Below are 15,721 nucleotides of genomic sequence, written 5' to 3'. Positions count from 1 at the left end.
GTTTTGCATCTCTGAATTGCTGTTCAGAAAAATTAAATGAGCCAAGCTGGCTCATCCATTCCTCAAGGTACTGAGCCAAAGAGATAACCTTCTTCTAAATGTCATCCACATTTTTTTGAGGACGAGGTTTGCGAGCTGGTGTCAAATCTAAATGGACCATTAAAACATTCTTTTCATTCCCCGAAGCCCAAAATGCTTAGAGGTTTAATAGTGTATAATTGTGTATGGCAGGTAACTAATAACCATAAAAACCAAAAGTTTCCTGTCATACTCAAGATGGCAGCTGGTACGCATGGAGTTTTGTGGCCTGTCCCTAAATTTTCTGCCTAGTGAGTCAACAACTAAAGAGGCAAAGATTTGTATATGAAGTGATATACATTATAACATCATGTACAATATGTGACCCTGTCTGGGAAAACAGCTTCGACATTTTTCATTTCATGATTTACTCTTTGCTTATAAATTATTAAATCATTCTACATAATGTTAAGAACATTCTGGAAAAATTTAACTTTGAAGTGTTTAATATTGACTCTAAGGTCATGTCAAAGATTGAAAATAATGTTTTCAGAAGCCACTTTTGGTATTTTTGGTGCAACGTAATAAAACTTAGCGTCAGTAAAATCATTCATTTCAGTATTCAAAATGATTAATTTCAGCATTATACAGTACTACTGACTAGCAAATCTATCATATCACCTATAGTTGACAGCAATACCTCAAAATAATTTTGTCATTTGACTACTTTGATGCTCCTAATCTCAATTTTAGATTGTAGGTGTCATATAATGATTTACAATCAATTGAAGTGAGCTTTAGACATGCACATATTTATGGATAACAGTTTTTTTATCAGTAGAAATGATGAGCTAAAAAAACTAAATTATATATTTTCTTCCATATTTTACAGCCCTCGAATAATGGACAGGAATCCTATATCTGAATTACCTTGTTGTCATTTTACCTCCACTTGCAAATGCATTTAGTCGCATTCCTTCTCCATATTTCGTGATTAAAATGTTTCATCATCATATACCCTTTCTCTTTGTCACTGGGTTTTGCAAATATCTAACCGATAAAAAGTATCAAAAAGTGCTTGGCAACTTTGACAACAGTATTTAAAAAGTACTGTATATTTTCCTGAGAAACAGCGAATTTAGACATTCAAGGTTCCAGAAGGACATTCAACGACATGTTCGATTTCGGACACAGAAAAGCATTTGTGTAGGCAATTCTAAAATCTGACTGATGAGAATCAGGCAGTGTTGATGTGAAACAGTATCGTGTTGGCGTTACAGTAGCTCCAATGAGTTCAGACAAAATGAGCGAGCATCTGTGCAGATTGATCAGACCTGACACCATCTCCCAGTGGATCATAGGCCTTTATGAACTACTGACCACAACCAACTATATTTCCATCCATCGCTAAAGCGTTAATCAAATCAAATCAAATCTTATGCACTCTTTAACCAGGATTTACATTACACCTTTGACCAGCGCAGAATATAAAGCCAGAAACTTATTTGGCGCCCATCCGGATCAATTTCTGAGCAGTCTGCGAGACGCAATTCCCCAGCTATTTTCCAGGCTTACGCCGTACAGCTGATTCTCCTTCTCAGACTCAGCCATTCCTAACACCACAAACTGCCAGCTGATCTATTTCTGATCAACCGCACCTGTGCCCAATTATCTCTGTAAAATGGTCTACGCCAGCGAGACGGTACTCCTCGTTGTTTATCCTCTTATGTGGATGGGGCGCTCGGAGGCTGCTTTTTCGCATTTGAATAAGACCCCGAGATTTAAAGCTCGATGCACGGCGATACTTTGTAATTAATTTCACACTGAAACTGTGACACGTGTTACCTTACGGGTGTGAACTAAACAGAACGCAGAAAAGGACATCTTGTGAGAACAAGCTATGATATCGTGTCTTTAGACATCCGGCTAATTATGGATTTGTCAGCTGTGCTTGCTTCTCTCGCTTTATTTTATGTAGTCCAGGTTCGGGAATTTATCTCCTACGGTGCATGCTGAAAACAATCAGTCACCATGTGTGTAAGGATACCATTCCAAGATGGATCAAATTAGCATCAACGTGCTTTTGAAAAGGATTACACTGTGTTCCATTACGAAGTGAGAGATCTACATAAAACGATAAAGATGTGTAGACTCACTCCTCTAAAGTTGCTCATGGCCTGGAAGTAGATGAGGTAGTTCTTTCTGGGGTCCAGAGGGCTGTTCCAGTAGCCGTTGTAGGTGTGGTTGTCTCCCACGGTAAACGGTGTGGCCTCTGGGAGGCTGCTCGGTGGGAGTTCGGCTGTATAGTAGTGCGGTGCTCCGCGGGCCTGCGCTTCACCGTGAGATGTGGGAATCGGGAAGCAGTCTTGAGCACCCAGCTCTCGCTTCACCTTTCGAACCATTTCCTCCTCCACGACCACTTGATACGTGCTGTGTAGACACAGTGATGTATTCAATCACAATATTAGGAAGAGACTGTCATGTATGTGATGCCAAAATGACTGGCATCCTTCCTTGCACTTTTCGATGAAACCAAAAGATCAAACAGATAAACAGTGTAGATTTGTTTTCGCAACCTTCTTTTGTCATGTTTATGAAGGATGCCAATAATTATGGAGCTGACTGTAGATTTCATATGGACAGACAGTGATGGAATTTCAATTTGTTCAGTATTTTTAATGACAAATTGTTAAAGGAAATGCCATGCTCACCTAACTGGAGCTCCTCTGCCTTGTGCTGGACGTAACAGGACTGTGATGGTGCTGTCTGTCTCACTCAGAGGGGACGGCATGTCTGCATAATCAAACGTAGGGGCTACGGAGAAATAGAAAATAAGAGAATGAGATGTAAATTACCTTACTAAAGGTACATTGATTTATCTGGTGAAATCTGATCACAAATGTTGAGTTGTCAAACTGCTCAAAACACATTCAGAGGCAGTCAAAAACACACATGGCCACATCAGTTTTGAAGCATAATTACTATATGATTCTGGACAGTAGTGAAGGGCCGCCTCCAGAGCTGTCACTCAACCACTGCAGACAGGGTGTTCAAATACATTTCCTTGCAAATGTCACAGACACATTTGAGTTGCATGTAACTAGTTAAATGCAACTAATATGTAAAAATGTTTTTACTTTTTCTAAATACATACAGTGTACGTCATAAGCATGTATTCTCAAGTTTTCATTTTCTGCAAATAAATGTAAATAGAAAAAAAATGTATTTGAAATTTAGGATAAATATTGTTAATAGTTCACGGAATGAAACAAAAAATAATTTTGCGTAAAAACATACCTAAAGAAAATCGGAAGAAATTATTTTCAAATTGTCATATTTTTTCCACGGCCGTATATATGCAATACTGTGTTTCTCCCTCCACACAAACCAAAGTACTCCCTCCAAAAATCTGGATTTCTCCATAATTACATATTCAACAAGTATATATAAGAAATATATTTCGTCTGAACACACATGGCTCTGTATCAGTCTGGGGATGAGGAATCCTGATTTAGCATCAGCCGTGTCTGGCTGACAGCAGCATATGGTGCTGTTTTGTAAGTCAGGACAGTTGCGAATGGTGTGGATGACAGTGATGTCAGTTCTCTTTGAGGCAATAGCAAAGCGTGTAACGCTCTTGAAGGGCCTGTTGGGTTCTGAGCATCTGCTGTGATTTAGTCTCTGTGTCACTTCCTCGGGTCCTTGTGGGAATTTATAATGTACGAGCAAGTGCTCGCACACACACACACACACACACACACACACGCGCACGCACGTGAGCACTCACTTCGGAGATCAAAGCATTATGAATCCGGAAACTCAGGTGTTTCCTTTTTTATATGAAACCTGGTTTTTGTTATACTTTGTTCCTGTCTATTCAACTCCCGTGGTGTTGTAAACAGGTTTTTTATTGAAATTAAAGTTCTGTCAAATTACACTAAAGCCAAGCACATGTTCTGTCTTCAGATGAACAGAAGGTCAGGGATGCTCAATCCAAAGGAACGAGGGAGGTTGAGTCTCTTCAAAACTCTATATTAAAGGGGTTATATGACAAGGCTAAAACGAATATTATTGTTTGTTTAAGATGTAATGCAATGTTTATACACGATTTAAGGTTCAAAAACGCTGTATTTTACACATGCCGTGCATGTTTGTATCTCCTCTTTGGCCGCCTCTCTGAAATGCACAGATTTTTTACAAAGCTCAAAACTCTGAAAAGCGAGGTGTGCTATGATTGGTCAGTTAACCAGTGCATGGAGATTGGTGGAATACTGCAAGCGTGTGACGTAAATGTAACGCCTCTTACCATATTTGGAACATCAGGTTCCAAAGCAGTTGTACCGGGCAGTCTTAGTCAAATCATAGCACAAACTGACGTAGATTTGTGGGGGTGTGGTTACACAAGGCGTTTCAGGCAGGTCTGGCTGAGCGTCACTTTAAGATAGAATGCATATTTTGTTTGGACACTTACATTTTTGCTATTTAACGTGTCTAATACATGCATTGACAATTTTGAATACACCAAAGACACCCAAAAACTTGCCGTATTCGCGCCATATCTATTATGATGAATACAGAGAAAGATATTTGGAAAAATGCTTGTAACTAAAGAGTACTTGGCCACCATTGACTACCATGGTAGGAAAATTACACTGGTAGTGAAAAAGTATCTAAGACTGTTTGCCTTCCTACATTCCTCCAAATATCATCTTTTGTGTTCAACAGTACAAAGAATTTTATAAAGCAATTTTCCTACTATGGTAGTCAATAGTGACCAAGAATTGTTATGTGTTCATCAGTACAGATTTGGAACAACTTAAGGGTGAGTAAACGATGACAGAATTTATTTTTTGGTTGTGAACTGTTCCTTTAAGATATCAAATTAACTATGAAATCTGACAAAAGCCCAAAGGAGCCTGACAGTCTGTACACTCAGCTATATAAACTGAATTGGCTCTGAACTGAAATATGCATTTAAAATATGCAAATGACCAACATGCAAATTATATTTCTCATTTAAATAAATCCAGACAAAAGGAAATTGCTCTCCTCCATAAGTTCTCCAACCACTTAGCTTCTAGTATCACTTCAGTATGACATCAAACATGCTTTTGCACCAAGTAAGGAGACGAAATGAAAAAAACTGAATAGACAGACCAACACACAGATGGAGGGAGGTTTTAAATCCAGCTCAAATATACAAATTTGATATTTTTCTCAAATATTGAAGGACAAATAAAGGACTTTAAAACAAAGCAGAGCATGTTGCTCTATGCACAGTAGATAAATGATGGCTGAACTTCATCTCTCTATTCACATGCTTATATTAGTCATAGTCTGTAGATGGCACTGTATGATTTCTTCAATTTGATTTAGATTATTGACAAGTGTTGGGTTGGTGAATAAAAAAAGATTAATGAAAACAAAATGCAAGGATGTCACTGTACATCTATTTCCTATTGTTATGTAGGAGAAGCAGATATAAGCAAGTAGCACCTACAACCCCAACCAATACCTAAACACACTCCTTACCAGAAATGTTGGTGGTGATTTCAGTGAGAGCCGTTTGGCCAAAGCCCTTGGCTGTACGGGCCCGGACGGAGATTAGGTAGGTGGTGCCAGGATGCAGGTTGGAGAACATATGGTACGTCTCATTCCTCAGCTTGGATACGGTGCGCCTCGGGCCTGGAACATTGATGCCGGGATCGGAGGATTCAATGCTCTGGTAGCTAATCTGTAATTGCACACATTAAAACCAATAAAATGAGTCACAGCTGAATGATATTGACATTAAATATTGCCACGGCGGTTCACTTCACTGTTTTGGAACTTAACATGCGATGAGTAGGTGTGTGGTAGCTCGGATCAAACAATGTTTTATAAAAGGTTTGCTGACCCTGACACCCTTACCAGCGTTTATTCCGAGTGGGCTGAAAATGATTCACATGTGAATCGAACATCTACTGCAAAAACAAACACGATAGCCTACACACAGTTACCAATTTAAAGCTAGTGGGCATGTTACGCTAGCCCGGTGTTATCCATGGTACAGTTATGGTATATATCATAATTCATAATATCAAGTACATACATGGCACAAATAGGGTGGCATTATGGTGCCGTGCCCAATTTGGTGCTTTTTAAAAATGCAAACATTACTACAGTATGAGCCATTATTTACTGCAGGTAACATTCAAATATACCATTTATTTTCATACAAATTAAGACCATAATGAAGAGAGTTACTTTTTATAATAAGAAAAGCAACATTACTTCTAAAAGTAACTTTTGCAGCACTGCTCTCAGAGTGATTTAGTATTAGCTTCATAATTCGGCTGCGGTCACGGCACAGTGTGCTGTTGGGATTTAGGCTCCCACCGCACCTGTATCCAGCCGTTCCGTGTCGATTTAGATATGAAGGCTGGATAATACCAGCGGGGGAGGGCCAAAGGGAGAACACAATGCCCTGCGAGGCCTTTTGTCGATGGTGTTTCGAGAAAAGTGGACGATGTGCTAATCTGAGAAACGAGAGAGAATTCTCCAGGCGTCTTAAAAGCTCTCCCTCTCTCTCTTCATCTCCCGATATGCCTGAGGAGATCATGCTGCCAAAGCCCTGAAAACCTGTCCTTGCCTCCACTTTATAGGTCAAGCCTTTAAATCCCTTTTAGAAAACATCCTTGAGGCGACTTTGGTAGCCTAGGCCCGAGGAGAGAAAGAAATGTGGATTATCGATGAGAGATGACAAAAAAAAATGTGCAAACAACCAGGACGAGGACACTTGATGGACAGAGGTGGCATTCAAAACTCTGACAATCTCGAGTTGGCCAAATGGCTGAGCCGAGCGATAGATCCACAAACAAAGGTGACTTTTTCTCCGGGGGTGAGATGGGTGTTTTGCAGCGTGACGGTTTTAGGAGCCACAGAGAGGAGAAAGGTGACACGGAGTCAGGCAGTGTGACCAGAGAGAGAGAAAGAGTGTGAGAATGTTCTGGAACAGAGGAGCGGAAGGACAAATGCTAGGGATGGGAGGCCTGCCACATTTTCATCGAGGAGGCCATGTCCATGTGCAGTCACTCTCCAACAGGGGTTTCACACTGATCCAACAAATTCCAACAAACGTGTTGGTTGGCGTTTGTTGAATCAGTGTCAATTAGCCTTTAGTGGACAACCACAAGCACGTATTAAAGTATCATCATGGAATATAACTTCTTGTTTTTTATTGATATGCCGTCATAATGGCCAGGCTTGAAACTACCAATAATCCAATTAATTCCCAAAGAGAGGTAATTGACGACTTTAAATTGCAACCAAGGCCCACACCACCGCTCACCCCTCTCTTTCCAAGCAATACGGCAGCCGACAAAAGGACTAAGATGTCGTCACGTTTTCTTTTCTTTGCCAAAGGAGATAACGTATTTACAAAACTCACACTGTAGAGCAATTTATCTGCATCGAAACAAAATGGCAAATTCCATGTAAGTAGACCCGCTATGTGTGTAGATAGAAATTGCTTATTCTAAGATAATAAAACATAACGCTTATGTAAGGTCATTATACACCTCTGAACACAGAAAAATTGCAGGTTAATCTTCGTACTTATGGGGTACGTACATCATGGGTTAAAGTCAAATGACATCAGATTAATAATACTAGCAAAATCATGCGCGACAGCTCTACTTCTGGTTTAAATTATTATAAGCTTATTGTTGCAAATTTTCTTTCATGCTTTTTTCAACAAAAAAGTGAAACATTTTGCATTCATTATAATGTTAGATAATTAAATTATTTTGTCTTAGGGCTCTATTTATATGGGCAAAAGTAGAAAGCCAAACGCAGGTCCGAACAAAATCTGTAGACTTGCATTTTCTGCTCCGCAGGAAAATAAGCTACAGTATATTCTGTGGAACAGACATGACAAAATGCAGCTGAGAATATCAGAAATATTCACATGCAAAAGTGGGGGATGTGCACACGTCTGTGAATGACAGGCAGAGCAATTCTGCAGGTGCACATTCTGTGTGGGCTGCCTATAAGCAATCACCATTGTGCCCTTGAGCAAAGCAATTAACTCCAGGATGTCATGGGGTTAAATTACCTGTGATCATTTCATGACGCTATTATTGTTGCGTGGTGACATATCGATGACAAATTTGAGCATCCTATGAAATGTTCGAGTTATCGTGTTACCATAAACAATACAAATTGCATAATCGTCCAAGGCTGCATATACTGTATAACTCACAGAGATCATTACTGTCATTTACTTGACCAATGGATGACTGGTTCAGTAGGGACCAATTAGAAGAAGATTTGGCCTTGGTGGCACGGACGCCTCTGGCAGCATACAGTTACAAGTCCAAATCATGGCTTTAAACTCACCGAGCTGAGAACTGAAAACCAGCAGCTCAGCATTTCCTCTCCACTTACCTGAAAGTCAGAATTAGCAAGGAATGAAAAATACTCACATTCCACTGTCGGTCAATACTGCGTGCACACGCACGCACTGAATCGCATGTTAGCCACATGTTCATAAATAATTTAAACTGGCAGTCCAATTTTAACACACAATAGGAAGTTTTGTCTTTCAAGGACCGTGGTTTGTCGATATTTCACCCGGTGAAAATGCTGACGCGCACAAGCCGACCGCAGAGGATTCGGGCAGCGTAAGAGAAATTGATATGAGTGCGATGAGGGAGCAGTAAAGCACATACCTCATACTGTGTGATGAGACCATTGGGTTCCACAGGCTCCTCCCATTTGAGGAAGATCATGTCATCCAGAGGGGTGAACGTGAGAGATTCTGGAGCAATGCCGCCGGGAACTACGGAAAAGCAGCGAGGGAAGCCATTGGTCAATGGAATGAAGAGATAAAATGATCTCACGCTGTCAGACTAGTAATGGCAGTACCATTTGCTCAAAGTGAGAGGGTTAATCCCTTAATGTCCCCCAAAGGTCAACTGTAATTTGCTCATTATAGTCATTCTCATTATAAAGGTTGAGGCTTAAACAGACCTCTTCTGTTACGAATGTATTACAGAGACACATCTATTGTAACTAATAGAAGTGATTCAGTACTGTTGCAAAGTCATTTGAATAGGTAATATGGAACAGGGAGCTAAATGTGAGCCAGTGAGAGAAAGACAGTGTCGCTAACACCTGCAGTTGATGACATAGCTTCTTTTAGCTGGTTAATATGAACAGAGGTTCTTTTAAAGAACACAAATGCTGAGAGGAAGAATGATGGTGAGAGAGGAAATGGAGCCGGAGAGACAGATGAATCTGATGCTCTGAGCTCTGACATACTGCAGCAATAACACATCAGCAGATGTTTTTACAGCCATTTGTGCTCTGTCACTGAGTAGACAGTCATCCTTGTTAGCCCCTGGGTGTGTGCACAGTGTGTGGCTGTGGAGGGTGAGAGGCGGTGAGGCATCGATAGCCAGTGGCTAAAATAACACGCTTGCTCAGATAGTGTCAAAATCGCTGACTGCATCACTTTTTCTTGCGATGGGCCACGAAAGAAAAGAAGTGCTGATTGAAGCTTCAGAGAGCTGTTTATAATTGAACGCTTTCTCTCTTTCCATCCATCCATCCCTCCCTCTCTCTCTCTTTTTCTCACTCCGTCACACTTCCTGGCGGGACAAAATGCTTGCGTATTGAATTTTTCAAAAAAAAATGTTTTTTCACCGAACTGCTCGGGCTATTGAGCACACGGTGATCTGAGAGAATAATTAGAAGTGAATTTTAAAACAATGTCAGTAGATTTAATAGAAACATTGTTATTCAGTACTGGCTTTCTAACCAAGTACTCCAGGAACATCATCAACTCGGCCTTATAAAAAATGAAATATGTGGATTCAGATTCTGTGAGAGCTCTATTACTCACTGTCCTCCTCGGTCTGAAAGGTGACCTCCTTCCCTTCCTTCTTGCCCTCCGAGTTGGCGAGCGCCAGGCGTATTTGGATGGTGTGATAAGGGGGCAGGTCTCGTAGGGTGAAGCGTGACGTGTTGTGCTCCACGGCCAGGCATTCTCTGACCGTGGTGTTGTGCCCGCCGCCGCCCCCTGCAGTTGTGTAGCGGTAGCACAGGGACACCGAGTACGTATGGCAGCGGGTCAGGTTGAAGGCTGGTATCTCCCACAGTAAGTTCAGCTGCCGGGATTGGATCTCCGAAGCCCTGAGATCACGCAACGCCCGCATGGGCTCTGTTAGAGACAGAGAGGGGTCATGAAAACAATGAAAGACTAAGAAACAAGGTCAAAAACAGCAGTATGACTACTTTTCCATTTTGTTAACATATGCCGCACAATCGCCGGGTCACAGAATTTCTCGCTCACCCCACCCACCACAGGTAGGAGGTGCAACCACAGTCACAGGAGGTTGACAGATCTCCTGCTAATGAGGACACAACTAATGCCAAATTGCATTAATTAATTTCACAGGCTGCTGGTTGTTCTCTCTCTCCCGCTTTTTGCCACCTCCGTGTCACCAAGCAAATCGAGTATATGACTGCACCTTGTCCAGGGGCCATGGGGTGGCAAAAATAAAAGGCCTGTTCAAGGACATTTAGTTCTCCCAGATACTGTTAGTGCTAGGTCACTGTATTAGGCCAACTATTCCGGGATTTACATACAGCCATTGTATAAAAGACAAACCATTCCAAACAAGGTTATTACAGTAAATAAAAGTAAAACCACTCAAACATTTCGATGAATTGAAATCTAATATTAATCTATAAAATAAAATAAAAATTGTGGAAATATTATTTAAAGCAATAAGACTTTCTGGGGTGAAAAATAAGTTTAAAAATAAAAGTTTCAGATGAATTCAAATTATTAAAAGAACATGAATAAAACTAAACTTAAACTGGAATTAAAATGAATAAATAAAAAATAAATAAATAAACGTACATATAATAATAATTATTAATGATGCACCAATACCATTTTTAAAAACATTTTAAAAAATTGGTACACCAATACCTATGCCTGTATGAAAAAAAATCTTAATTTTATATGCTTTTCACAAACTGTCAAAGCACTAATTTAATTTGGTTCTGTCAGGCATGTCCTTGCCTTGGTATCGGTGTGTCTTTACGAGTACGAGTAGGAGCATATTGGTGCATCCATAAAAATAATAATAATAAAATCTTATATATATAACATATTTTAGTATTTCTTTAATTGCTAAAAATAGAGTTAATTTACAAAAACAGATAACTCAATTTTTAAAATCATGTTTTTATTGTGTAGTTGTGTTTTTTTGGAGTTACTGTAGTTTGCTTGATATTAACTGGAATCTACAATAACAAATATTTTGTATCTCTTTGATGAACCTGAAATGAAAATTAAATGCAAATGAAACATTGATATTCAAAATATTAACTAAAACAAAACTATAATAACTCTGCTTCTAATTGAATTTGACATTATTTTTATATGAGACGGAGGAGAAGTTCTTATGCTGGGTTCTCGCCAAACGAAAAACAGAGCTCCACGCTCTTTATAACTCGGGAGAAAAGTTCATTATCTTCTATGAGTGATGCAAAATTACAAATATTTTTAACCCTCAGAGAAGACGATATTGACGCGCGTTTGCGGTGATGGCGCCGCCAGATTGGCGTCATTCGCACCGCCTGCCGCGGGTTTGCATCTGAATGCGTCTTTGCATTGACTTTGTATGTAATTTACTCATTAAATGTACTCACTTAATTCACGTGTGAACCCAGCGTTACAGTGATTGAAGGTTGGAAGGACTAACAGTCTACTTTCATTGTCCGAGGATAAAAGTGAAGTAATTAGCAACCCAGGTTATCAGTCCCTGACACATTGCATTTTACGATCTAAAAAAGAATGAAATTCCCTGGAACAACATGGGGGTCACGACAGATCTTTTAATTTTAAGTGGCCCGTTCCTTTAAATCCTTTTTAATTTGGTGAGGGTCAGAGATCAACAACAACCTTTGGTGCGTTTGACATAATGACACAAAGGAAAGCACTGTCTGTGGGGAGCACAAGAAGTTTAGTGTTTGTCCAAAGAGGTGCAGGCGGCATGAGGGTGAATCAAGGACACCCAGACCTACTATCAATGAGCGCATTTGTCACGGTCCATTATTAAGACAATCAATGCGTTTGTGTCAAACAGATCTGCACATAATGTATTGTATTTCTTTGTTCTTTTTAAAGAACCTGGTGACTAATGGGCCCAAATGGGAAGGTACAACAAAGCAGGTGTGAAGTATGCACTTCCTATGAGGTCACAGCTCAAGGTCTTCATTGTTCCTTTTGAACCTCTGCTCAAAGGACACGACGCTGCTGCCTCTTAAGATTTGGGCTTGCAACCAAAAGGTAAGGCGAGGAGACTCATGCACCAAGACCGAGCAGAAAGGGACTGAATAAGAGGAACTGTGTGTACTCTTGAATCCCACTGTGGAGAGCATGTATGGATAACAGAATACTAATTCGGTTCTGCCGAATAACACTAGGGCATGCATCACTAAACCCTGAAAATCCCAAAACACCTTACATGACAGACAACTTCAGACACTTTTCTAACCATTAAGCTGTATTTTAGTTTCTAGATTTACATTTAGATTAAGCCTCTGTGCGTTGAGGTTTCTTATCGAGCCCTCGGTCGACCTGAGAACAATGATATTGACAAAGATATTCGTTCTGAAAATACACACGACACGCAGCTACATTGAATGGACAAAAAGACCCATTTGGCCCAACAGGATATAAAACTAAAATAGAGTGTTGATCGTCTTAATGGAACTATTGATTGTTAGTAAAAAGCAAACGAATGGGCTGCTTTTGGCGCGCGTCTTCTTCAAAAGACAATCCAAGAGTCTACACTGTGCTCTTTGAGGAGCTTAAAGGGCCTTTTGTGCCACTCTACTTCCCTTAACCTAGTTTGAAAGCTTTGTCCGGATGCCAAGAGCAGCGCTTCAAGCGCCAACTCTTTGGCATTCGTCTGAGATGGGACCGAACCCAGAGAGAGCAGCCAGAGTCCTGGGGCGGCATGTCAATTCCTCAAGGGCCAGCTGGAACACCAAACAACACCAGTTTCTGTCCCATTACTCTAGATAATGCAGATACATGGAGATGTTTAGAGAGAACTAATATTGTTACTGGTTACAGGGTGGACTAAGTGGGGTGAATGAAGGAATGGCGGTTGAGCCAAGAGGAAAGGAAACATCATTTAAGTAGTACGCCACAAATGCTAATGCCGATTCTTTCATATTTGTAACTCCCTTATCCCATCCCAGATGTGCATGACTGTTCTTTGAACAGTGTGTAGGTTTCAGTGTGATAAATCCATTCAGTGTTATAAAGGCATTCAAAAAATGAACTCCAGTGGGTAAATGCATGTCTGATGAGTTGTTCTATGATATTCCATTACAAAATGAAAACGCCAATGATATCTAAAGCTATCAGTGTGGTGCGATATTTGTGATAATTAAGTGAAAATGTGTGTTCAATTTTAATTTGACAAAACAAGTTTAATTTTCTTCTCACGTGAATGTCTTCTGAAGTAAAATTATAGATTAAAATAAATATAGCAATATAAAAATATATGTTGATATACCAACATAACAAAAAATATTATAAAACAAGAAAAAGTCGATAACAAAATAGCTAAAAACTAACATCAAAACAATATAAATAAAAAAATATTAATAAAACTTCAAAAACACTGAGAACAAAACTATAATAACTGAGATGACGTTGGGTTTTTTGTATGACGCAGGTATGTATGGGCATTCTTAAAAAAAAAGATTTGCTAAATAAAGTCATATATACAGTATATGTATATATATATATGTATTTATATATACATTTATATTACATATGGACATAATTCTGAGATCATTAAAATTTTTGAGTGAACAAAAACTTTAAAGGACTATTGCACTCTGGCTAAAATGTGTTAAATGGAGAAAGATGGGGTAGTAAAAGTTTAATTACCTTTGTAAATAAGAATAGTACTCTTACATTAATATAAAAATCATGAAGAATTGGCGGCTGTTAAGTTACTTGCTCATTAAAGGAACACCTCATCCAAAAAAAAGAAATTCTGTCACCATTAATTCACTTTCATGTCATCCCGATCCTGTAAAACTTTTGCTCTTTTAAAAGACGGACAAAAGATGCTCAGCAGGAGTTGTATCAAACACTTTCAGTGTCCTTTTTACATACTGACAGCCAAGGGTAACTGTCTGTTCCAGGATATTATTCATGAAATAAGAAATTCACACGGGTCTTCACACAAATGACGGTGATTAAATGATGACAAAAGGCTTGTATTTGGGTCAGGTCTTTAAGTCATTAAGTAACTACAGTCCAGAGCGAAAACTCTCTCCAATGAACAACCAAAGAGACCCAACAGCAGGTGGAGGTCCATCTGCTGTAACTCTTCCGTCTTATTCTCTTTGTGAACCTGAGGAACATTCCTCCACAGTCCACCTCATGCTCTTCTCCTAAACACGACAACGCCTCATCAAGCACACCTGGCCTGGGCTGGCCACGTTCCACTTAACGTCCACCAGTTCCAGCGCCCAGAGAACTGAGCCTACTTTCATCTTTTATCTAGGTCACTACCAGGAAGCTCGCACCAGGACGCAATCTTCAACTGCAGCCAGATCCCACCCAGTAGTCTTATCATTCATCTCAATTTTCCTCCAATTTTTAAGAGGAGCCACTCTCTGTCCTGGAAGAAATTAGCTGTTCGGAGAGAGAAACCATACTAGTGAACATATTCCATACTACAAAACAAACTAATAAGCTCTGTTTGGATGCCAGACGGCAGTATTTCAACACAAGTGCAATGGGAATGTCAGTGGGTCTGTGCACATCAGTTAATGGTGTCTCTGTGCACATGTAGCTAAGGGGGCTATCTTGAGCTGCTCATATGAAATCAGAGATGGTGATTACAGTCGCCTGTGTGATGGAGAATGTGGATTCACCTGTTGAATGAAGACAGATGAGCAGATACTATACTCTCTCAAAGAAGAACACAAAAAAACACAGCGGGGAAAGGAGAAAAAGTGGAGGTTTGTGATGCTTGGATGTATAATGTTCAGACAGCCCAGAGTTGAGATAAAGTGCAACAATCAATAAGGAAAAAAGAAATATTAATGTGGTATTTAAAGGAACAATTGACCCGAAAATTCTGTCATCACCAAATCTGTATAAATTTCTTTGTTCTCACACAAACAGAAAGATATTTGGAAGAATGTTTGTAACCAAACCATCATTGACTTCCATAGGAAACATTGCTTTATACATTTCTTTGTTCTTTTGAACACAAAAGATGTTTTGAAAGCCAACAGAACTGAGGCACCAATAACCATTGTAATTTTTCCTAGAATGGTAGTCAATGACAACTTCAGTGTGAGAAAATGATGATTTTTGGGTGAACTGTCCCGTTAATATCACATGTATAGGGAGCAGCAGAGATGATGTATTTTTGAATGCAAACCACTGAAGCCAGTTAGCATTTTAGGATTTCCGGTTCCATCGCGCCGAAGTCTATAGGGTTTTTTTAATGGGAATTTGGTAAAATTAACCTCTAAATATTTTCACATTTATATTATGATATAAAACACACTAATTATAATCCGCTCGTGAATTTTTAAAAGCCTTATTGTGTCTTAAAATCGTGAGATGCTAACAAGTCCTTTGGCAGGGACATTAGACGTCATT

General features: G+C 39.6%; 1 protein-coding gene across 1 annotated transcript in view; it reads right to left on the bottom strand.

The window, feature by feature from the left end:
* ptprub (protein tyrosine phosphatase receptor type Ub) overlaps nucleotides 1-15,721 on the bottom strand; it is a 171,825-nt gene that overhangs the window by 40,653 nt on the left and 115,451 nt on the right. The window contains exons 8-12 of the mRNA XM_079470498.1: nucleotides 9,905-10,222; nucleotides 8,730-8,839; nucleotides 5,551-5,752; nucleotides 2,730-2,832; nucleotides 2,175-2,448 (exon numbers count right to left, since the gene is read on the bottom strand). Coding sequence (XP_079326624.1) covers nucleotides 2,175-2,448; nucleotides 2,730-2,832; nucleotides 5,551-5,752; nucleotides 8,730-8,839; nucleotides 9,905-10,222 — 1,007 coding nt within the window. The remainder of the gene's footprint in view (nucleotides 1-2,174; nucleotides 2,449-2,729; nucleotides 2,833-5,550; nucleotides 5,753-8,729; nucleotides 8,840-9,904; nucleotides 10,223-15,721) is intronic.

The sequence above is a fragment of the Barbatula barbatula genome (assembly GCF_947034865.1).
Source record: "Barbatula barbatula genome assembly, chromosome: 12".
NCBI lineage: Eukaryota > Metazoa > Chordata > Actinopteri > Cypriniformes > Nemacheilidae > Barbatula > Barbatula barbatula.
Note: the sequence above shows the minus strand (reverse complement) of the source record. Positions and strands in the feature narration are given on the sequence as shown.